At 34.5% G+C, this 25,601-nt stretch overlaps 3 protein-coding genes across 4 annotated transcripts; all 3 read right to left on the bottom strand.

Moving 5' to 3' along the window:
• LOC132187746 (protein NRT1/ PTR FAMILY 2.7) lies at positions 1 to 6,662 on the bottom strand. The gene is made up of 4 exons (XM_059602163.2): positions 6,484 to 6,662; positions 6,172 to 6,389; positions 2,488 to 3,029; positions 1 to 922 (listed from the first exon to the last, which is right to left on the bottom strand). Exons 1-4 carry the CDS (start codon positions 6,608 to 6,610, stop codon positions 82 to 84), a joined length of 1,728 nt encoding a protein of 575 aa, XP_059458146.2. The 5' UTR covers positions 6,611 to 6,662; the 3' UTR covers positions 1 to 81.
• Positions 6,663 to 14,406: 7,744 nt separating this feature from the next.
• LOC132186961 (sporulation RMD1-like protein, putative (DUF155)) lies at positions 14,407 to 18,253 on the bottom strand. The gene is made up of 7 exons (XM_059601089.2): positions 17,786 to 18,253; positions 17,230 to 17,338; positions 16,951 to 17,110; positions 16,068 to 16,216; positions 15,838 to 15,989; positions 14,864 to 14,978; positions 14,407 to 14,753 (listed from the first exon to the last, which is right to left on the bottom strand). Exons 1-7 carry the CDS (start codon positions 18,154 to 18,156, stop codon positions 14,616 to 14,618), a joined length of 1,194 nt encoding a protein of 397 aa, XP_059457072.2. The 5' UTR covers positions 18,157 to 18,253; the 3' UTR covers positions 14,407 to 14,615.
• A 3,501-nt stretch (positions 18,254 to 21,754) lies between these two features.
• LOC132187086 (AP2-like ethylene-responsive transcription factor TOE3) lies at positions 21,755 to 25,601 on the bottom strand. 2 transcript variants are annotated; one of them, XM_059601256.2, is made up of 9 exons: positions 24,721 to 25,601; positions 24,532 to 24,557; positions 24,378 to 24,408; positions 24,189 to 24,276; positions 23,956 to 24,101; positions 23,689 to 23,733; positions 23,468 to 23,571; positions 23,277 to 23,380; positions 21,755 to 22,204 (listed from the first exon to the last, which is right to left on the bottom strand). In XM_059601256.2, exons 1-9 carry the CDS (start codon positions 25,197 to 25,199, stop codon positions 21,941 to 21,943), a joined length of 1,287 nt encoding a protein of 428 aa, XP_059457239.2. In that variant the 5' UTR covers positions 25,200 to 25,601; the 3' UTR covers positions 21,755 to 21,940. The 2 variants fall into 2 exon arrangements, with proteins under 2 accessions (XP_059457239.2, XP_059457240.2); XM_059601257.2 differs by lacking the exon at positions 23,689 to 23,733.

Below are 25,601 nucleotides of genomic sequence, written 5' to 3' on the forward strand. Positions count from 1 at the left end.
GATGAGAAAGAAAATACAGTGCATTATTATTTATCAAATTGATAATTAATAAATTAACCAACTAATTATAAAACCCTGGCCTCAGTGAGCCAGCCCATTATCATCATCGTCCTCAACGTGTTGGTCGTACTTGAACATCTTAGCACAACATAGAAAGTACCCAAAATTTATAGTTCCAATCACCACCATCATCCAAAACACGTTATCCACTCTTCCGTCGTTGATATTGTCTGGTAACCAGCCTGTCGTTTTATCTGTCAAATCTGTGATTGCTGTACTTAGATAAAGCCCAATTCCGATCAACACCGACACCATAGCAGTGGAAGTACTTTTCAGCGACTTTGGAAATTCTTGATAATACAATGCAACTGTTCCTGGGAAATGGAATCCCTCACCAATGCCCATAACGACTAGCGGCAGCACGAGCCATAGAGCTGACATGGGCACAACCAAGCCGCCTGATTGGCCAGTGAGTCGATGAGTTCGGACCACGTGGAGCCGTCTAGTTTCGATTAGGGCAGACGCCACCATGGCAAGGAGGTTGATGACGTGGCCAATTCCAATGCGTTGGAGGGGTGTCAAAGATCTGCGAGTCAGATTTTGCCATGTAGGGAGGAGGAAATTGTCGATGGTTAAGATTGAGATGGTTGTAGCTATAAGGTTGAAGACTACGAAGGAGGAAGCTGGGATTTTGAAATGGGGACCAAGGTGGCGGTCCATTGTTAGGGCTTGGAGAATTGTGAGGCTGGTGAAAATGCCTATTGTAGTGCCTAAGTAAATGCCAGTAGACCATATTGGAACGATTCTTATTAGTTTTTTGAAGTCTTCCACTTCTTCCACGGTACATAGCCTCCATGATCTTGCATACGAGCCGTCTATTTGTCTGTCTCCTTCAGTTTTCAGTGCTGCACGATTCAAGAATCTGCATGGAAAGTGGAGGACTTAAGATGTGAATATAATGGTAGGAATTGTTGGATATACCCAACCATGAAGTGGAGGGTATTTTCCTATTTCATTGGTTAGCGTGATGTATTTTAAGTGATTTGTTTATCTGTCACTTAAAAAAATAACTTAAAACACTTCACGCCATAACAAATATGAAATGAGTGTGAAAAGTAGTATTACTCTCATGTTATATTAATTGAAATTGAGCATACAAAGTAAAAGAATCTTGATCATTTAAATTGACAACCCAACCCTTACCTTTTTGTTTTGTTGCATCTAATGATGTACATTGTGTCATATTATTTAAAAATTTGAAATGACATGCTAATATATATTCATTATGTAACAACAATATGCACAATTATATCTAACTATAAAATATAATCTGAATCATGAAATGGTTTCTTGATCAGGATCCCAATCCTTTTGTAATAGATGTTGATGGGACGATATTGAATTTTAATTGCTTATATCTAATATATTATATCTTGTTTGGTTCTAATAATTATAAACCACCTACTCCAATGGTGTTGATCGTTTGCTTCATACTAATTTGTATCTTTCTTTATTGGGAAGAGGGGTTTGCTCCAATCTAAATAGTGTCCTTGGCATGCAAATTAAGGAAGAACAAAAAAAAAAAAAAAAGAAAGAAAGAAAGAGAGAGAGCTAGAGAGAGAGAACGAGAGAGAGAGAGAGAGATAGTTGAGGAGTGAGAGCTGAGTGATAGATCAATATTTTTCCTGTTGAGTCATATATATATATATATATATATATATATATATATATATATATATGGCATGTCGAAATTCTTACGAATTTTTGGCGTCTCTTACCAAACGAAAATTAATGAGTCTTGGTTTACTATATATTGAAGCAATGGCTAGTGACCATAAGCACTTGTGGCTTTATATATATATATATTCTTTTTCTCATTTTGACCACCGGAATATATAAATATATTTTAGGAAAAACTTCACTTACCTCTTCAATTGTTACCCCCTTTTGCAACGAGCTTTCTAAAGTTCAAAACTTTTCTATTTAGTGTATAGAACTTTTAATTTTTTTCAATGTCCTCCCTCTGTTAGAATTTTCCATTAATTAAATCCCAACAAAGCCCTCAAAATACACACAATTTCTCAAATATATATATATATATATATATATATATATATATATATATATATATATATATATATAATTTTTTGCAAAGATTTTTGGATTTTTTTTTTTTTTTGCAAATACCTTTAAATTCTGACCAAAGCTTTAATCTTTGCAATTTTATTTTTCCTAAAACAATTAACGGAGGTGTTTAGGAAATTTTGTTGGGCTTTAACAGATGGGGAGTATTGGAAAAAAAATTAAAGTTGAATACACTAAATTGAGAGAAATTGAACTTTATAAGGTCATTGTAAAAGTAATAACAATTCGTGAGTAAGTAAAGTTTTTCCTATATTTTAATATATTTTATGTGTTTTATTTCTTTGAAAAGTATTTTGTTCTCAAAGACTAATAATCAAAAGCATATATAACTCACACGTGTACCTTAAACTTTTAGTCGGTGAGCCATCTTCCATTGTTAACATATTCCCAGTGGCTCCAAAATAATAATCCAGGCTTCCAGAAGCTCTCGAAACTTTCCTTTTCCTGATTGCTGCAACCATGACGCGAGCTATGCTTATGAAAGGGCTTCCCTTGGGCTTAACCTGGCGATAGAATCGCTTTCCCAACACAAGCACGACCAAGCCAACGGCATTAGCAACGGCACATATTCCGAACCCTAACCCCCAGCCCACGTTGTCCTGAACATATATGATGGCGGTAAAGCTGATGACGTTCGCAATGTAGAGGGTGAAGTAATACCAGCTGAAGAAAGCGGCCTGTTCTTTGGGCTTGTCAAATTGCTCGGCTCCCATCGTCGCAATCGTGAAGCGTGTGCCTCCGAACCCTAGCGAAGCCAGCGTTAGGTTCATGTAGAGGATTGCATATTGAAGATTTGACGGGGCTTCGCAGGCGTAAGACCCAATTGCACATTCCGCTGGCCTCAAGGAATTTATTGTTACCGTTAGGGTCAGCATTATCGTACCCTGAATTCCCATGAGAGGAAAAAGAATGAAAATTAATTAATGTTTTTAATTTCATATATATATATATATATATATAGTTATATTTGAAGGGTATTTTTATCTTTTTACTTTTTGAAGCGATATATATCCATCAAATTTAAACGGAATTCTAGGCCTGGGATCTCAAATTCTCAATCCCTTAATTAGTGTCCATGAACATAAATTATAAAATTATGTAAGTAAGAATTTCTTCTCACCAAATATTGCATTTGTATGAAAGGTAACCATTTCCCATCAATTTGAAATTGTATCCTAGCTAGCTAGTAGCATGTTAACTCAAAGTCCCATCCGTTGAAAATTAATGTATGGCAAGAGCCGGAATTAAAACCAAGATATTTTGTGTGTGGTCTAAGCCTACGTAAATAAATAAATACATAGATAAAGAGTGGCAACGTAGAAAGTTAAATCATTTAGCCACCTAAGAGGTGGAAAAAAAATCATCATTAACGGGGTTATAGAATAGAAAATAATATTTTTATAAAGATTTTAAAACATTTTGAAGTTGGCAAAGACCTCCCAACCACCAAGGTCGGTCCACCCCTAATGCTTTAATTCATGAAGCGATGGGGTTTTGGTGCAAATGGCTACTCCGCAACACATTATAAAGCATGATGTGAGAGGCTATTTGGACATGTGTCTGAGTAACTCAAAGCATGCATGTGGAGCCCAAACTTCTCATAAGAGGTAGCTTTATTTGTGGAGCCCAAACTTCTCATAAGAGGTAGCTTTATTGGAGAACATGATCCTCTCAAGTTCATTTTAAATTGAAAAATATCTAGTTCATGATTAGGATATCTTTTTAAAAATCCTAGAGTCACAAATAAAACACCTATTTCACTAACAAAAAATAATAATAAAATATTATTTCATATTAAAAAAATATAAAATAAAAAAATAAAAAACAATATGGGGTGGTCCGACCACCCCCAACGGCCAAACGACAAAAAAAAAAATTATTTGGCCTTTGGGGGTGGCCTAGGGGTGGCAAAATGGGTACCTGACACGACCCGATTACGACCCGCGGATACCCGTTACACGATTAGCCTATACCTAGACACAACCCGTTTAGCTAAACGGGTAATCGGGTTTGACACGATTATGACACGAAAATAGCCGGGTAACCCGACACGACCCGTTTTACCCGTTTAAAATAACCGGGTCTAATTGGGTAGACACGACCCGACACGACCCGATTACTTTAAACTATAAATTTTTTTAAAAAAATAAAAAAAAATTCAAAATTGTAATAATAATACTAATACAATAATACATCAATATAGTCAATACAAAAAATTGAATTCCAAGAGATTAAAGGCTTTAATAAATGATAAGAAAAAAATATATATATCGGAAAGTGACTGTAATTGACAAATTGTATTCCAAAAGAAATTACTAAACTCATAATTTCACCTAAACTTAAAAGTTAAAAGTTAAAACAAGTAAGTTCATTTATTAAAATAGTCCACTTATTATTTAGTCCCACATGTAACAAAAGTGTTAAAAAAATAATTTAAACAATGAAAATCTAAGTTTTCTTGTTGGCTTTCTCTTTTGTTGGTAATTATGTATTAACTTATTTCTTGAAGCAGGCTTCCTTGTTCCCAAAGGCTAAAAATGGTAAAGTAAGTCTTAATTTCTTAAAGTCTGTACTTAAAAAAAAACTAAAAAAATAAAAAAGTGTTAAAGTTACACATGAGGAGTCCGCAAGGCAGAAAAAAAAAAGGAAAAAAAAAAAAAAGTCTTAAAGTCTGTGTAAATGTGAGGAGTCCGCAAGGTAGAAAAAAAAAAAAAAAAAAAAAAGAGAAAAAAAAAAAAAACGGGCTCTGGCGGCAAGGCAGAAAAAAAAATAAAAAAAAATAAATAAATAAATAAAACATCCGGGTCTGGAGGGTCGACCCGCCAACCCGCCAGACCCGGATACTGTGCGGGTCTGGCGGGTCGACCTGCCAGACCCGTACAGTAACGTGTCTAACGGGTCGACCCGTCAGACCCGGCGGGTCGACCCGCCAGACACGAAATTTTCGGGTCTTAATCGGGTAGACCCGATTACGACCGGAACCCGATTAGCCCAAACCCAATACCTGTTTTTTCGTGTCGTGTTCGTGTCGGGTTCGCGGGTCGTGTCAAAATTGCCGGCCCTAGGGTGGCCCCCTTAGGGGTGACAGGACCACCCCCAAGGGCCATGAGGTGGGGTTTGGGGTGGCCGAAGCCACCCAGCCCCCAACTGGGGTGGTTCGGCCACCCCACCACCCCTTATTATTTTATTTTATATTTTTTTAATATGAAAAAGTTTTTTTTTTTTTTTTGTTAGTGGGACGTCCCACTAACAAAATGTGGCTTATATGTGGCTCTAGGATTTCTAAGAAGAAATCCTAGCCATGAACTAGATATTCTCCAGTCCAAAATAGATTGGAGAGGATCCTATTCCTCTTATTGGAGCATTCATGAAGTCCCATTCTTAAGTACAAGGCAGAACAATAACTTTGCGTGGTAGGAGGGGACCAAACCGATGAGGATCCTTTTCATTTTAATTAAAATTAAAATTATATATTTTATGACCACGATTTAAAGTTGATATATTTAATAGTGTACATGATTTCATACTATTTAACTTTTTAAAAATACGTATTAATATTAACTTTATATATATATACTAACTTCTACATTTTAATTATAAAATAAATACTATTCATTTTATTTGGAAAGAAAAAAAAAAAAAAGACAATAATTCTTACATATATTATTCACCACCAACCACCGTATTACTTTTTGTTTTAAAAATTCTTTCAACATGTAAAAAGCACATACTTTTTTAATAACAATGACAAAGTTAAAATAAATCTTATTAAAACTCATATGCACCTCACATATTATTAAAAAAATAGACACATGTCACTTTTAAAGACTAGATGGAAGAAAATTTTTCAAATCCAACTTGAAGAAAACTCTATCCTTACATAAATTTGTAGAGAGCATTAAAAATTACCACTATGCCATAAAAAAGATTTGGTTATTGAAGCAAATCTTAGCAACAAAATCAGTAAGAATGAGACATAAGAAAATATATAGAAATTAGAAAGCGACATAATTAATTAATTAATACCAGTAAGGAAACAAAGGCAAAGGTGGCAACAACAGGGAAGGAGCCGAAGAAAGAGTCGGCAATGATTGCACCGGCGATGGGAAAGAGACTGCTGCAAGCGAGTACAACGTTGTAGATTTTTGTAGCGGCAATGCTTTTAACGTTGAACTCTGTTATTAGAAATACTATCAGATTCGCCGCCCACCCACCGGTTGCTATGGAAAGACCCATGACGCTTCCTGCAGGTTAATTGCTATATATTTAGACCAACGTACCCATATATATATATATATGCACCAAGAGAGAGAGAGAGAGAGAGAGAGAGAGAGAGACCTGTAATGAAGGGGAAGGTAATCCATCCTCCTCGTTTAGATTCCTTAGATACTTGTTGACCTTCTTCTCTTTGTGTAGTCTCCACAGAGAGCTTCCCTTTCCCTTCATGAACTTGCTGCATTTCCATGGCTTCCACTCACTCACTCTTTCTCTCTCTCTCAAAGCAAATTGAAAAGAAAAAATTTCGCTTGGTAACCATAACAAAACAGAAAAGGATGAACTCTTTATAGGGTCATGATCGATGTCGCTGAGAACAGTGAGAAGGGACCGACAAAAGTTTATGACACGACAATAACGTTGATAATATATTAACAAACTGATCGAAGAAAAACAATAAGGAAATAGAAAATGCGCATGCGCGGATTAGGTAAAGAATTTAAGGAGTGAGTGTGAGACTGTGAGTATACGTACGTTCATCACAGCCACGTACGTATACATTAGTACTGTATATGCCATCATTTTGTACATGTCTTAATTGTGATTTATTTGCTCAGATCTTTGAGTGGTGAATCGTAGCTAGATATCTTTTTCAAGGACTAAATGGTAGCTGGTGAGAGGAAAGGAGGCAATGAAATGTGGGGGTCAGATTCATGGCCCTTCTCGGTTATCTTATCTTTCTAGAGCACTAGCAGTTTTTTATATTTAGAAAAAATCTCAAAAAAAAAAAAAAAAAAAAAAACTCACATCAAAAGCCCTAAATATAATCAACATCAAAGAGCATTTATAGTGTTTTTCAATGAAGTGGAAAACATTGTAGATGTCCAATGCATTATTAAATTATAAAAAAATTGATTCTCTCTCCTCTTTCCTTCGCATGTCCCAACAATTTTCTCTCTTTTCTTATTGGTTACAATGATAAAATGACATAGTATTTAATTCATATAGGGCAAAATAAGAGAATTTATTGTAAAGTGTTTTTTTATAGAGAATCAAAAAGTAGTTTTATTCCCTATATTGAGGGAAAATGGTTGGGAAGCTGCTGTTAGTGCTCTAACATATGGAGTTCCACGTCATTCCCACTCTTGGTTTAATTGGGACTTCAAATTTGGAATTAAGGCTCTTAATTGCCTCGCCAAATGCCAAACCTTCTAATTAATTACCTTCTTAATTCTTCCTTGCAGATTCTCCTCTCTATATATGACACACCAAAAATGGTTGTGATAGTCTATTACAGGGCCCTGTTGAATTGACTGATTTATTTCATTTGTGAACTTTTGAAGTTTGGCGTTAGGATATTGCCAAAGACATCATTAATTTGGTAAAAGAAAAAGATACTTAATTTCAAAGGAAAATTTTTTTGGTTTTTAACCTGACAAGTGACAACATTGTCAACATATATATATATATATATATATATATAAATTTGTAGAATCTTTAACCTAATCTTGATAATGAGCATGCATGGTAGGATGTTTTGAAATCTTTGGTTACATTCAAAATCTTGGAGATCGATCAAGTGAAGAAACTTTTGAAATCCTTGTGGAGAGAAAGCAAGTTTTATTTACAGATTCAGCTACACCCAAAAAAGAAGTTGGTCTAAAAGAGGGCCGCAAGAGATGCTCAACTTATTGCTGAAGAATAATAATGGCTACAACGAGAAAATGCCAAGCCCCAGTATACCCTCAGCTCTAAAATTCCAAATAATTTCACTTTATTTGCCAGCTGATAATTAACTTAAACAAATTAGATGAGTGCATAACCATAATTAGCTTTATGTAAAACACTAAAACACTAGCCCACGATCTCACAAACACGTCACCTCCACTCATTCGAATGTTTTCATCCCTCCAGTACTCGCATATATTCAGAGATAATCGTTTTGTTTGGATTGCAGCGCCATTAAAGGCTCTACATCTTTCACTCATAAACTAAACAGTTTATATGACATTTACCAAGTTAATTATTAAAATATAAATCATCACTTGAGTTTGTAAGAATATTCGGTTAATTATGTTGCAAATAACTTTTGTTTCATAAAAAAATAAAAAATAAAAATACCCTTTCAAATTTATGTCACGGTGGTGGGGAGGGCATTTATTGTAAAATTGATGAGACGTATGACTAAGGGTGGGTAGGAGTCTGTCGTTTTTCTCTCAGACTTTTGAGAGGGCCGGAGAAGCTCATAATTAAATGTGAGAGCTTGTAGGGTTGCCCTTCTTTTATAGGAAAAGTGACGTGGGACTGACGTGCATGGTTGGCTACTTGGCTCAATTTCAGGCCCGGCCCAACATATTTGGGAGCTTTAGGCGAAACTTTAAAATGAGACTTTCTTCTTTTTTCTTTTTTTTTTCCTTATTTTTTTTTTTTTTAAAGTAAAAAAATATTTATTTTGATATTTATTTAAAATTCATTCTTCTCGCTTTTTGGGATGCAAAGTTACAAATTAAGTTTTTATAATCAAGATTTTTTAACATCCTTTTTTTAATTGATAATATGGCTAATCCATTTAATTTCTCTTATGACACTGTTGATCTTAGGTAGGATTTTATCAATTTTAATTTTGAAAAAATTCTTTATGTAGAAGCAACTGTAACATGTATTGTCAATAAAATTCTATAAGCGATACATGCATTTGAGAAATAATCAAGTCTTTTTATATAATTTAATATGTCAATTTGAGCACTTTTTTGCATCAATATTTTTTCATTAGCCTGTGTCATAAATATTTGTAACAATATAGAGTTAGATACATCAATAGCATTTTCATTATCTTCTAATTATTTTTGATGAATTTCTTGTTCATTTATGAGTTTTTCACCTAAACTATCCTCTATATTTTGTTTATTTCTAATAACAAATTTATTTAGAGCCCCTCTCTAAGATTCAATCAGATTCTCTACTTATGTTTTCTTTGTTTTTTTTTATTAAGTTTTTCATATCCAGATGCATATTTTCTACTAGAAGACATGTTTGATTAAAATATTAACAAATTAAACAAACAAAATTTATATAAAAAAAATATTCTAACTATAATAAAATAAATTATAAAAATAGAACAATAAATCAGAGAGGCGGAGACTAGAAAGTTCTTGGAGATTTTTCGTTTTGGAGAATTAGCATGAAGGTTCTTGATCTTCGAGAGAGTCAGAAAATTGCAAGCTAGGTAATAGATATGAGTGAAGGTTTTCATTCTTATGTGAAATTCCAACAACAAACAGACAAGAGATAGCCTACATTCCACTTTGAGAATAAACAATACTATTTGATTCCTCTTTTTAATGTGAAATTCCATCACTAGAGACAATAGACGTTGGTGATAGGTTTTTTAATAATATTCCACTCTCCACATTCCATCAAAGAGACAGAGACATTGGTTAGAGATTTTTTTTTCTTTTGAATTATTATTATTATTATTTTATGCTGGTCCTTATTAAATTGGGCCTTATTACTTATATACCATTATTAGAGGCCTTAAATTTTTATGAAATTTTTTTTTGGGCCTTATTAATTAAATGGGGGCCCTAGGCAACGGCCTAAGTTGCCTAGCCTTTGGGTCGGCCCTGCTCCAAACTATCCTATGTATTAAACTGATATCTGTCCTTAGATGATGAGATTCTCACATGCATTGAGAACCTTCAATCCAGTTTTTTTTTTTAAAAAAAAACCTTATAAAAGGAAACTTTATCTTCTTTTTTTTTTTTGGGGGGGGGGGGGGGGGGGGAAGGTTCTCCTTTTCTCTTCTTTTGGAAAATTGATGTATTAGTGCATTTTTTTACTGAAAATGATCAGTTTTGAGACCTTTGTTGGCTACCGAAAAGGGAGAAGAAAAATGGTGAAATAAACTTCTTATAACAGCAATGTTCTTTTAACAGGAGAGAGGAGATAAAAAGCAGTACATAGTTTTTGGGTCTAAGGACCTCCATTTGTCTCCAATTATTGGTAGATGGAACTGTTTTTGTGGACCATTTACTGGACCTATACCAACATGAAAATCTTCTGTTTTTGATTGTTTATGATTCATGCTAGCTGGAGTTGGATCTCATGATTAATCTTCAAAGATGAATCTCCTACTTCAGCAACCAGATTCAGAAGTTATTATTTAATAGTAAGCAGTGATAATCACTTGCAAGTAGATTTAGCAAAGTACAAGTCCTAAGCTATCTAGCAGAATTTCCACCAACTACCATTCCTTAACTAAAAAATCACAAGTTATGTAAGTTTGACTTCTAGTTTGAGGAAGAAAACGACTCCCTGCTTATTGTTGTCAATTGTCTTCTATCTCACAAAAATCAAGTCATGAATTGTTCACAAATCACAATCATAGCTAGGCTTGTTGTCCTCTTGCATGTGGCCTCACGGTCACAATCACAATCATAGCGGCTTTCGTTTGTCATTGTAACAGTATCAAATTTGATTAATAAGAAAAAAAATAAAAATATTTTATATTAAAAAGTATATATATAATAATACTTTTTTTATTTGAATAATAATAAAAAATTATTGATGTAATATAAAAAATAAAAATATTGAGAGTAAAATTTAAGAGGAACAATATAAAGTTTTTTTTTTTTTTGCCCAATTGGCAAATAGAGCCACCACTATATATATATATTTTTTATATTTTGTTTTTTTTATTTTAGTAGATTTTGTCAGTCAGAGTTTTTTTTTTTTTTTTTTTTTTTTTTTTTTTTTTTTTTTTAAATCTCAAAGGACAAAAATGCATTTATCCCACCAATTAAAGCCTTTTGGTTAAAGAGAGGGCGAGAGACTGCAAAAAGAATCATAATTTCATCTTTTACTTTCCTTTTTTTATTTGTATTTTTGTAATTATTAAGATGCTTTTACTGGATCCACCAATGGCATGGGTAGAATATATTCTAACAGAACATCTTGTGATGCTTTCGCAGTGAAAGGAGCTGTCACTTTTTAAGGCTTGGTTACTACAAAATGCGATGTAACCATCTACGGGCCGGTGATGCTAAATAGAGTGCTGGCGTGCCACGTACGTCAGCAAAAGAATTTTCTTTTTTAATATTTTTAATTAAAAAAAAAAAGGCTGGCGGGCGTGACACAACAACGTTCTGTGTATCACGACCCAATCATCCACTAATCACTTTGCAGACAAGAAGACAAAGACAAGCTTTAGAACAGGCCATGCCAGTGCTACTTCAGATATCCAAATAATATGACAGATGAACTGATGAATTCAATGTATTTGGGTATCCAAATAATATGACAGATGAACCGATGAATTCAGTGTACTTGGGAGTCTTACGTAAAATTTTTAAATTAGGTCTTATTTTTTTAATATTTAAATATTAATTAAATAATATTTATTTTAATATTGCAGAGATCTTTACCTAATAAGCATCGATTCTGCCCTCGGTGATTTTTTGTTTGAAACTAAAATTACCATTTTGCCCTTACTCTTTGTTCTTTATACTTAAATTAAGTAGGCTTATTTTTGTTTTTCAACATTTTCGCAGATTGCAAAATAACCATTTAAACATTTTTAAAATGTGAAAAGTTAAACATTTTAACCTTTTGTGAGGGGCTAAATTTCTGCAAAATAACCCCAACAGACAAGTCTGTGGGATTCTCAGATTTTTTTTTTTTTGTTCTTATTTTATAGAGGGTCTCGATATTATAAACAAATAATATTATTTTTTAAAAAACATATTGACTGTTGAGGGCCTCGTGACCATTGTGCAGAATGCCTCAATATTATAAAAAACATATATATATTTTTTTTAAAGCATGTTGAAGGCCTTAAGAAAGCATGTTGGGGCCTTGATATTATAAACAAATAATAATATTTTTCTTAAAGTATGTTGAGGGCCTTTGTACAAAAAAATTTTTGGCCTTATTAAAAAATATTTTGGGCCTTAGAAATCTGGGGCTCTAAGTGCCGGCCTAACTCGCCTAGCGGTTGGGCCGGCCCTGCTCTATTCCACGCATTGTTTGGTAAATGAGTTGGTTTCCATCTTACTATTTATCACAATTTTCCAAAAAAATCAATATTAAAATGTTTTAATTTTTTCATTTTTTATATCATATTATTCACTTTTTATTATTATTCAAATAAAAAAATTACTACAAAATAAAACTTTTTCATTTTTTCATACCACCTTTTCACTTTTCCATACTAAACATTCTTATTTATTTATTTTCACATCAATCTACATCAATTACAGTGTCTAGGCCAACTCATTTATCAAACACCACCCGAAACTCATCCACGTGCACCCGACAAAAATCATGTAATGCTATAAGTTTTCTTAGAATCACCCCAGAGTCATCACAAATGTGATATAGCTTTTAAAATTACCAATAAATCAAAAATCAACTAATTACATCTTAAATTCAATAATAATTTTAAAAGTAGCGTCACACGTAACTTTAAGAAAAGAGCGCAAAAACCATGTGGTAAACAGGAAACCGGCTTACCCAAAACAACGCTTGCCCTCTGCAATCCTGACCAAACACGCAGCAAAAATTAAGATGTCCAGTGCGCAAGTTTTGAAGATCGATCCCTAACATGCGTCGTTCAGCACTCCATAGAAAGAAGAGAGAAATGTCGAAGAAAATACAAAGAAGAAAGAAAGAGAGAAATTGAGAGGTAGAAAAGAGGAGTGAGGTGATGGGCGTACTCTAAGAATGAAGGGAGGAAGCCAGGAAGGGGAAGAAGACCATGAGTTGAGTGGATGAACATGAATCAGAGAAAGGAGAGAGTAGCAAGAGTTTTTTTAACAGGCGAGCTTTACAGTGGAAAAGGGAGTGTTTATGCTAAAGTGGAGATCAGAGTAATGAGAGATTAAATCTCAACCCTTCATTTTTAACAGCATACATGCGGTACTTAAAGCCACCGCATCCGCATGTAAGCCTTGAGTAGGAAGCCGAAGAGCAGAAATGGTGCGGAGAAGAAGGGGCTGTTGTAATTCATCATGTTGTATTTGAATACTATTAAAGCTTATGCAGCTTTTACTTATAAACTGACGTGAGAATTTGTATGACACTTATTAAAAAAATGTGAATTGTTGAGTGAATTTGTAAGAAAATTATAATAAAAGTTGTAATATTGAATATGTTGCCTAACCAGTGATTGCAAGTAATAAAATAAAGGATTACCATGTGGTTATCCACAGACGAGGAACCCAATGCAATTCTTGCAATTTTAGAATTTGAGAAGCAGATTCATCTGGATCCAAATCCCCAACAAAGGTGAGAGAACTCCTATGGAGCCCACATGTCCGACTAGAAAGGCAGATTGCTTGACTTGTTTGGACAGATGAACCCAAAAGTGCTAACTTACATTTATTGTCGAAATTACAGCAACTTTGTTGAGAATATATCCGTGGAACCCAGTGCAATTCTTGCAATTTTAAAATTTGAAAAGCAGATTTATTTGGATCTGAATTCCCAACAAAGGTGAGAGAACTCTTATGGAGCACACCTGTCTGACCAGGAAGGCAGATTGCTTAACTTGTTTGGACAGATGAACCCAAAAGTGCTAACTCACATTTACTGTCAAAATTACAGCAACTTTGTTGAAAATATCTATCTTATTCCTCTATTCTAAAAAAATAAAATTAAATTAAATTAAAAAATGTCATGTGGTTATCGATGGAAGATGAACCCAATGCAATTTTTACAATTTTAGAATTTGACAAGCGGATTACTTTAGATCGGAATCCCCAGTAAATGTGATGGTCCCTATGAAGCTCACTTGTCCAACCAAAGAGGCAGACTGCCTGAGAGTCTAAGACTCGTTCAAGCAAGGGAACCCATAAGTGCCATCTCACATTTACTGTAGAAATTACAGCAATTTTGCCGAGGATTTCTATCTTATTCCTCCATTAAAGTGATTTATGTTGGACTTTGACGCATGCCAACACCCCATGCAAGGATGTCAAGTAGAACATGCGAGTTCAAAAAAGGGCACACTGGAAAGGAAAAATTAGAATTGCATGTACAAGAAAGAACTAATGAAGAGGGCACAATTCTTTTAAATCCCAATATAAACTATTTACATATGATTCAATAGAATATCATTATAATAATTTAAACAATTTATTTACAAAATACAAAATGGACTGGTATGAAACTCTTCGAAGTAACAAAAAGTTAAAAAGAGTCAATTGTACAACACCTCCAACATCCAGTAAGAACAATGCATTAGTTCTGGCTTTATGCTAAAGGTTAATTGCTGACCTATGGACAATGTCATAGACAGATAGAAGTATTTCAGCACCTATCAGCGCAATGATGAGCCATTCCAGAAAATCTGATTTCCTATTTTGAAGAATTTCCTGAAGAAAACGGATATTGTGCTGCAAATAGAAGACAAGATGTTGCCACAATATGCAAAATTAGTTTAAAAAACAGACCAGATTCCTTGATGGTTAATGTAAAATAACCTTGGATGAGAGAAAAATTTCACCTCCACAAACTTCAGCTTGAAATCAAGACTTGCAAATCTCTGAGTCAATTCAAATTCATCTCTGAGATATTCCCATATCTGAGCATATTTTGCATCCTTCCAGGCAATGTCTGACCTGTTAAAATCAATCCAGTTTTCATTAGTTGCACATGCACAGAAAATAAGCTGTAAATCTACACACACACAGAGAGAGAGAGAGAGAGAGAATACAAGATATATATGAAGTATGAGATCAGGAAGCTATGATGGATCATCCTCGGTGGAAACCAAGTATGAATTCCAAAATAGAGATCCACCATACCAAACGGAGCACTTAAAATTATCAGCATACTTATGCTATTCAATAGAGACAAGTATTACCAACATCCAGGGGGGAAATAAACAGTAATAAAATTTTGCTTCCCAGCTCAATAGTCTGCGGTGGTGCAAAATGATATTAGTAGTAAAAGAATATTATGAAAATGCAGAGAGAAATTCTAAATCAAAATTGAATGAAAATATATATATATATAACAATAAATTAGAGAAGATCAAAATAACAAACTACTACGAACAATTTGGGTGTTACATAAAACATGTTTACTGATCATGAAAACAAGACAAGTAACATGCATATATGGCAGGGGAAAACAAGAATAATCTCGCATGAGGATTTTTGTAAGAAAATCATTTACCATCCAATAAAAAATTCTAACAAAATCAAACACCTTCACTAGAGTTGACGCTTTCTTGCAACAAGCAAACATAAAGAAATGGGGAATAGTTGTTTTATCTTCAATTTTGTTAACTCTTCTTGTCACACGTAGGGTGTTCCCAATTTCTTGAGAGCGCTAATAAAGTCAATTCCTGCAGCTTCAATTCCCACTTTCTTTTTAAGAAAAAGCATTGAGAAATGTTACCTAGACTTTACCTCTTTTCACCATCACACAGTTTTGGTTTTTTTGTTTTTTAAACGCAGGCCACTAAACTATTACCTCTCAAAAAGCCCAAGCTTAAGAATCACGTCACCAAGATTAGAATTTGCCTTTCCCACCAACTGAAAAAGTTTTTTCCTCTGCATTTTGAATTTTCCGGTTGTTTCCATCTCGCGATTTATGTCAGTAAATTCTGCAACCATTCCGTCAACCTAAGAAAAGAGAAAGAGTAATGAGCATGAAGAACTAACTTCACAATGTAAAAACTTCTATTCGGATATAGAACATACCTGGCGTACATAATAATCAAGAGCAATACTTTGGCCAAGAACACTACCAATAGTACGGATCCCATCAATATTCAGGTACTGCAACATTATGTAATCTAATCCACCTTCCATCCATGTGTTCAAAGCAGGCTTCTCTCTCACCTCATACTCTGAAGCCTCAAAACACATTCAAATTCAGATAAAGTAAAAACTCCAAGCATATAAGATCTTAAGCATTTCTCATTCATTGAGGCAAAGAGCAAAACAACCCTCAAGCAAAGAACAGATGTTAATGACAGCAAAAGGTATATCATAGAAATTGAATTAAGAAAAAAAAGGTATCTATTATCTAAAGTTACTGATAAAATTCATGCTATTTCTAAGGGAGATCATTGACATATTTCTGCCAAGATAACGAAAGCATACTAGATAGTCCCCCAAAAAGAATAACAACAGAAGAAGCTCAATGTGACTTCAAAAGAAACTCTTTGAGGTTCCAGGACAGACAGGCAAATCAGCCACTCAAAATCTTGGAAAAGTCTATTTGTCATCCTATCCTTTATTTCTCTCTTCTAACAAAAACCTTAGTTGTGTCCAGAATGGATTTTCCAGGCAAACTACAAGTGCATATTTCGCCATAAATTGATTGGAACAAATGCAAAGTGTTGATGCAAAGGACATATACTGTTTTTTGTGCTATGGTAGCAGGACACTCAAAATCATAAGTTTCAAATCTAATCATTACTACTTTTGCTTCCCAGGGAAAGTAAGCAATGAAACACTGAATTTTAATGCAGGACATTGTCCAAACAAGTCTCATTATATAAAAATTTATAGATATTTATAAGAGAGAATCTAGTGATAATACATTCAAACCAAATACATTCTGAACATAAGCTCTTACCGTCCTTTTTCATTTCAGGGAGCAATCCTGATGCATGCTTCTCTACAATTTTCAAATACCCATCAACGTCATGTTCACGGACGTTAAACAAGACAATGGAGCCATACTGAAAAACTACCATGTAACAGCAGTTACTTCCACTTAAGGAATTACCCAAACCCTGAGACAAAGAACTGTCCTCAGCAACACAATCAACTTAATAAGCAAAAACAAAAAATTACGGTTAAGATGAATAAGATGAGCATATTCGTGGCACACAAACCAAAAATCCAAACTTACATTGGTTTCAGAAAGATTGCCAAACTTAAGAAGAACATAATTAGTCATACGCGATGCTGGCGGAATGAAATTGGGTTTGTTCTGTTCCACTAAGCTTCTCAAGTCCACACTATACCAAAAGAAAAAAATAACCAGAAATTGAAGATAGACATAAGTACCCAATAAAAGTTTCTTCTTTTTTCGTGTTTTTTTTTTTTTTTTGGGAAGTTTTTTGTTTCCTATAGTTTAGTCCAAATGTGGTTCTATTTCCGAAAATTCCACTTGTAATTCTCTGGAAACAAGTTTGTCAATAAAAAGAGAATGTAAAGAGGAGGCTTCTTTTATAAATGTTCCTGGCAAATAGTGCAATAAGTCGTTTTAGGTACAGTTTATACAATTAAAAAAAATCACTAAACTTAATACGAACTTCAAAACTGTTTTCCGCTTTGTTGTCATTTTACCAAACACGTACATTGCAGTTTCAAATTGCCAAATAAATAAATCTATAGAACACCCAACATTCATAATTTAAACTAATTCTCAATTAATTTTTTTAAGAAAATAAACAGAAGCAAACCTGGTAGAGAAGAAATAGGCCCTGACAGGAATAGCGGACTTAGTATCCTCCTCCACGCTGCCACTATCGCCATTACCGACCTCGGAGCACGACACCGGCTCGTTCCACTCAAACGTTGGCACTGGAGAGACGGAAGAAACGCATCGCACGACGATCAGACCAAAATTCGAGCCAGAACCGCGGGTTTCGCGGCCTTTGAAGATCGATAAAACGGAGGTGGTGACGATGGTGCGGAGGGTTTGGGTTTGGGGGGCTGAGAGGGTGTGAGCCTTTGGGGATAGAATCGTACGGACGGGCCTGATTGAGAAGGAAGGCTGTGGTGAGGGGAAGAGACGCAGGGCTCTCAGGTGGACGTCAACCGTCCGCCACATTTTCTGGGTTTTGAGAGTGTCACTATGTGAAGGGTTTAAGAGACTGGCTTTTGGCTTCTTTTTTCGCCGTCGATCTTTTTCGGTTTGGGACAAAGGGGTTCCCTTTGAGAGACGGGGCTGGGGTTTAGGTATTTATTTTTGGGGTAAAGTTTCCTCCAAATTAAGTTCATCCACTTAATCTATAAAAATGATGTGTGTCAATTTTTTTTAATAACATATAAAATGCATATGAGTTTTTAATAAAATTTATTCTAATTTTGTTTCTGCTATTAAAAAAACATGTGCATCTCACATATTTATGAACACATGTCACTTTTATAAACTAGGTTGAAGGAAATTCCTACAACCTAATTTGGAACAAAACTTTGTTCTTATTTTCCTGTCCAAAATTTCTTAAATCTCAAACCAATATTTTCAATTTACATTGTAAATAAATTGTTATATCAATATTTATCATTTTTATTAACTCAATATTTATTATCAAATACTTATCATATTTTACTACATGGGACTTACTTTTCTTTTAAATTGGATTTGAGAAATTTCGTATAATTCAGTTTATAAAATCGTCATTTGTTGCCGTTTAGCATATGAGAAACACATATTTCTTGTATATATTCGAGAGACACATGATAAATATTAAGACATCATCTCAATCATTTTATTTGAAAATAATTGTTGAAATTTATTACAATTTATATAATAAAAGGGAAATTATAAATAAAAAAAAATAATAATAATAATAACCTTATTATTATTATTATTTAAAAAAAAAAAATCATTTTAGACTTGCGTGTCAATTTAGTCAGTTTAATAACAAAGGGGTTGCTTGTGACCACTCCCAATTGATGAGGTGGATAGTGGCCACCCCATATATGATATATTTTCCCACATATAAAAGAAGAGTTTAATTTTTTGTGTATTTCCCAAAAAAAAAAAAAAAAAAAATCCATCCAAAATTTTGAAGTGTTATAGGGGCCACTCCACATGGTTTTAGGGGATGGAAGGAGGATAATGGGGTGATGTATAACATTTATTCAATTATAATTTGATATTTTGGAATGGGAATGGAGTGAAAGAACCATGAATTTTAATGGAATTAGATTAATTCCTAAGTGGCTTATTATTTGGAAATGATTGAGTTAAGGGCTTAAAAGAGCTTTGGGTTATCCCCAAGAGGTAGTTCAATCGGCTGAGACCACTCCTAATGAAACAGATGTCACTAGTTCGAATCTTCCTCTTTCATTTTGTGCGAACATGTAAAAAAAAAAAAAAGCTTTGGGCTCTTCGTCTTAAGAAAAATTGAAAGAGTATTAGGCCAATTAGATAAAACCCAAGCCCAAGCCCAAGACCAAGCCCAAAGCCTTGGGCTTCTAGAAAAGATTGGGTCATAATATAAACAAAAATACAAAGATGGGTGCCCTAGGTAGACTAGGTGCCAACTTCTAGCTTACAAATAACAATATTTATCCACACATATCTTCCATCTTCACCCATGTGAATTATACAGATTCAATAATTGATTTTAAAAAAATTTAAATGAAAAAAAAAAAAAAAAAAATTAGAATGACGTTTAGACTTCCTCGAGAATTATACATCAACCTTTCACTCACAAGTTAGTGATGTTTTAGTTTTCAACTTTAAGGGGTAGCTCAATTAGTTGGAGATTACATCTAATAAAGCAGAAGTCATTAGTTCGAATTTTCTTCTCTCCTTGTACTGACATGTAAAAAAAAGAAAAAAAAAAGGTTAATGATGTTTTGTATGGATATGCTGATGAGATGGTAATTAAGAATTAGGGTAAAGATTCCTATATAATCATAGAATAGTAGACTCCAAATGTCGGCCAGCATAGTTCCAAATATTTTCTCCCTAATTTCACCATTTTGGTGCTCTTAAATGTGTGGTCATGACTTAGAATTTGGATGTAATCAACTTGTCATAGCTCCCATAGGCTATATGGGATTGGTTTTGATGGCTTTTTTTTTTTTTTTTTTTTTTTAATTCAAATTCGGGAAAAGGAAAGGGGGAGAAACAAAAAACACAAAAACAAATTGCTGGTTTTGCTGGCTTTTACACGCAAGGGATGCACTCCATCCATTTTGGTGGGCCTACCTCTACCTCTAGTTTCCAGCCCAATAGATTATAGGAAACCAACTAAAACTCACTAAGGTTTGAATTAATTAATGGTGTTTTAATACCCTATATTAATTCTCACACAAGAAATTCTCCAGTTTGCCAACCCTACGAAAAGAAATAGGTTCTTATTTAAAATTGAGATCAGTCATTTCATAATCGAAAATTTTATTTTATTTTATAAATTTGATGTTATACATAATGTGCATTAAAATTGATATATATATATATATATATATATATATATAAAAGATGATGCATTTTAAAAGCAAAATTAATTTTTCTTTTTTAAATAATTAATAGTATATATATCGCCAAATATTCCAACATGCACCACTAAGGGTTTGTTTAGGATTACATTTGAGGGGCCTAAAAGTGCTTTTAACACTCAAAAAGTCTATTTGAAGAAAAAAATATTCATTTAATAAAAAAAAAATTAAATGCTCTTTTAAGGATTCAAGAAGCCTAAAAATAGTCAAAACGCATTTTTAACAAAAACTTAAAATAAAACTTTTACCCAAAAATTCTTTTTAATTTAAAAGCTTTATTTGTCAAACGCAATTTCAAACAGACTTTAAACACAATAAAACAAAACGTTAGAGCATAGCATAATACGAGGAGGATCCTATGCTATTTCGCCACAGACAAAGAATTTAAGAATGCTGTCACAATGTTTTAGCCTTTAGGCAATCCTACGTGGGACAGATCACTGCCGGTCACACGATAAAGGGCCTAAAGACAAGCCATGTTAAGTTTATAGTCACCGTGATTGGAGGGAGCTGGGCCGTTCAAAACTTTTGTCTCAAAAAGTACATACGGAAAATTAGAGTACGAGCATGTCAGCATTTTAATTTATCTTGTTTTATAGGGGTATATTCGTAAACTGCGTTTGCAACTTGGTTGGGGTTGACGTTGACCCATGCAAGCAAATCAAATAGCAATCTATTAACAGAAAGAAGCTTGAAAATGCGACTCTAAAAAAAGGCTTTGTTGATTTGCGCGTGCTGTAGAAAACGTCATTGCCGTATTCTTTGAATGCCTGCAACTTGGATAGGTTGAAGTTGACCCGCCCGACATGCAAGCTAGCTTCAATGCAAGTTTTTACTCCGAGTAATGATTTTGTTTATTTATATATTATTACGAGAAAAGCTTTCGTGTTCATGTGTATAAGATTATATAAATCAACTCAAATCTAGCTCATTTAATTAAACGAGTTATACCTATAAACTCAAATTCGTTAATTTTATATTAGATTCGTGTCAAATTTGCTAGTAATGTAAATAATTGTCGGCCGTTGCTAGCTAGCTGCTGATGACCAGAAAAAGGTTAGATATATTGAATTAATAGGCAAGACTGGAGCACAAGTTTTGTGCTCCAATCATACATTATTCTCCAACTAATAGAGGCAGGCTTACAATATATATTCTGCCACTTAAATAATTCTTCACGAACTGAATCCAGAAAACCAAAATCAGGGAGCTGCTTATTAACAGAAGAAGGCAATAGGATAAAAAAAAAAGTATTTGGACCACCAAAGCAATAGATGCTTCATAATTCAGATGATATGATATACAGAGTAGAGATTACTATATATGGTGAAGTTGTCTTGCAAACCTACCCTTCTTCTAAAGGCATAAAGACAGATTTTTCAGCTCCTATGAGTGAAGTAGTTAGAAGTGTTGGTATTGGGTGTGGTGGGTAAAGGAAAGCAGAGATTGTGGACAGAATTGTTCTGCCAGTTGGGTTGAAGGGTAGCTGATGGAGCAGTGGCTGTGGGAGAAGAGAATCCTGATGATGCTGCACTAGAGAATACTGGCATTGGGGTGACAATGCCATTGCCTTGCATTTGCCATGCCCAGCTCGAAAATCTTGGCAAAGAAACTGTTTCATCTTTCTTCTCTGTGGCGCTTCCCTGCAAGTTATATATACAAGTTTAATTAACTTCAATTTTGATTATATTTCTCCCTTAATGAAAATGAAAAATCTGAGCGCAGGCTTAAAAATGAATGACACTAAAAAATATGCCCTGTTTGAATTATTAAGCTTATGGGAGGAAAACAACACATAATAAAATGAAAATATGAATGTGCACCATTGGTTCTTCTTAATTAACATATATGGTACTACTTCCATTGTGTGAATATTTTTAAAACCCTGGTTCTGATTTTCTGCAACAAACCAAGGAAATGCAAACAAGACAATCCACCAACTTTTTAATGAAGAATCAAAGGTTTAGTAATAATCTGAAGACTAATGTAACAATTCAGAGCTATCACCTCAGAAAAACTAGTTATTAATTTAGAAGTTTCTTTAAAATCACTTATAAACCCGAATTTCACCTAATAAGTAAGCAATATAAGACTTAGCATTTATAAGTGTCTTTATAAACCATTACTTTATGTGGGTTACTCATCTTTCCAATATAAGACCGGGGTGTGACAATCTATCTCTGCCCCAAAACCTCTTCATCCATGCCACATTATGCAATGCTCCATTATCATATGACGTCATTAAGTGGCTCTGATATCATTTGTAACAACCTATAGAAAGCGCAAGACACATGTACTAATTCAAACCCAACATGTCCTACATCACCTTAAAATTGGCTGAGCTACAAATTAAGAAATAATGATTGCAATACATATATATTCCATACATGGATATATACAATGAAGAAAGGACACACAAGGCCTGTTATCACAGATATGGGTGGTACTCATGCTTATTATATTTCCTAAACTTCCACAAGGTAGAGTTCCTGCATAAGTAATCAATGTGACAAAGAAAGAAAGACAAGTACCATATGGATCGTTTGGTAAGTAACCAGGACATGTGCCAGACAATATGGGAAGGTAATAGCTCTATCAAAGGAATTTACTTGCCATATGCATCCACGTACATCTCTAAAAGACATATAACTCGGGAAAAAAAAAAAAAACATGTTTTGAGCATTGAATAAGGACAGAATATAAGTAGAGTGTTACCAGTCTCTCTCTGTTGCAACGAAATTGAAACAAATCCCCTTCATTGTCCTTCCCCTTTGAACCATTAGAAATCCCAAGGCTTAGATCAAGATTGTGTCCACTTCCTGAGTTCAGTAGCAGGGAACTTATTTTTTACCAGTAAATGCAGCAAAATAAATAAATAAATAAAAGAGGCATGAATCTATTGGTACCTTGAGCCTTGTCATCCACAATGATCTTCCCTTCATACGTGCTTGGCTCAAAGTTGGTCACTGCTTCCCTTCCATTATATTTGATGGCTGCCAAGTCATAGGCCCTGAATTCAAAAAAATAAATGAAAATTGAAGATTTGTGTTTGATTAAACCCCACCAAAATCAGATGTCAGACCACATATTAGTGTCAAGGGCAATAAATTCATGATCACAATTGGACCTTGCAGCTTCTGCTTCGCTGTTGAATAATCCAAGGTATATATACCTGAAAGCAAGCATCATAGATTTATAGATAAAAAAAGAGGATTTCCTCAGCATTTCTCCTTCTTGTATACCCATATTAACTTCATTCCCATTCTAGGAACCTCAAAATGACAATTGTTTCTGAAAAATCAAGGTGGTGCACACAAAACCACACAACAAAATTTTGACAGCCACATCCAGCCATCATAATATCATCAGAAAATATCAAGGGAATGTTCCTTACTTCTTCCCAAGCAATTGTCCCATTCGAGCCTCCCATCGACCACATTTGTGAAGGGTTACACCTCTGTATTTTGAGCTCCCTCGTGAGAATCCGGTGCTTTGGCGACGAAGAATATGAACAAATTCTTCCTTCCCCAGATTCCTCATCTGCAACAAAAGAAATCAATCAATATGCTACACAAAAACTCACAAAATTTGCAGCAAATTAGCACTTAAAACGAATTCCATTTCCACCTGTTTCATATCCTCATCATAATCGGTTAAATCAAAATTGATATCAGCATCAACTCCCCGGAACTTAATTGCAGCCCGATCATATGCTCTGAAATCATCACCATGTCCAAATTTAGAAAAACTCAAGCAAGCATGAGAGAAAAGTATATATATATATGTTGATTCAAAATATTCAACAAAAAAACTCACCTAGCCGCGGCATGAGCAGTGTCAAATCCACCTGAAAAGTCCCACCACCCGAAATCATCAAAATATCCCAAAAAAGAAAAATTATTCAGAGAAATCATTTCCCAAAAGATGAAATCAAATCACACCACATCACACAAAGAGATCATCCACTTACCTAAATATACTTGCTTCCCACAATCCCTATACATCAAAACGAGATGGAGAATTAAAATCACTGAAGAACTAAGCAGCTAATTCATATATATATATATATATAAAACACAAAATCATTTATGTAACAGAACATTAAACCGTTGACAAATATATAGCAGTTAATTTATGAACAAAAGAAACATGTAAATACCATATATGTGATTCCCATCGCCCGGTTCTCCTGTAAAACGTAACGCCCCGGTACTGGGAGCTCCGGGACCTCGGCCCCCGCCGGCTTTTCCTCACTTGCGGTTGCTTCAGCTGCAAAACACTCAGCTCGGCCTGACCGCCGGAGTCAGCAAACGACAAGTTCAACCATTGAGGCCTCGACGGCTCTCCGGCCACCGGGAAAAGCTGCCTGGTAACGGGCTCCGGCGCCGGGGCTTCATCTCTGGGTACATGACGTTTTCCTTTTCTCATGATGTCAAAGATGAACTCGGAGGAGTCCACGTCTCGGGCAGTGCTTCGAGCTTCGTCGGCATTAACAACAGAGGAGGTGGAGGTCCCGGAGTCTTCCATTTGGGTTCGCCCAGAGCCCTCCGGGAGCTTCTCCGCCTTAATTACAACTATCTCCTCTGTTTCGTCACAAGGTAAGTTGCTCGAGAGGATATCAACATTGAGATCCAACATATCTTTGTCAGCCTCTGTCTTGCCTATCGATCTTCAGAGAAAAAAAAAAAAAAAAAAATTGTTTTTATATAGCAAAGTATGTTTGACATGAAAAACCCATTTGCGTAGCAAGATTTTCTTCAGGAAATATTCAATCAAACCAAATAAAAATATAATCTATTTTGCAGAGAGACAGCTTCCTCTGTGCGTAACGCTGGTGGAGAAAGATACAGATACAGAGACAGAGACAGAGGTGGTCTTAAAAAAGTGTTGAAAACAAAAACAGCCGTCTTGAGGCCTGCAATTGCAAAGGCTCAGAGAAAGAGAAAAAGAAGGGAAAAGAAGAAACTGGGGTAGGCAATAATAGATGATCAGAGGTTTGTGAGGCACAAGAAACTGGCTGAGGGTGAGGGACTCAGGGGG

The sequence above is a fragment of the Corylus avellana genome, chromosome 6, assembly GCF_965113065.1.
Source record: "Corylus avellana chromosome 6, dhCorAvel1.hap1.2, whole genome shotgun sequence".
NCBI lineage: Eukaryota > Viridiplantae > Streptophyta > Magnoliopsida > Fagales > Betulaceae > Corylus > Corylus avellana.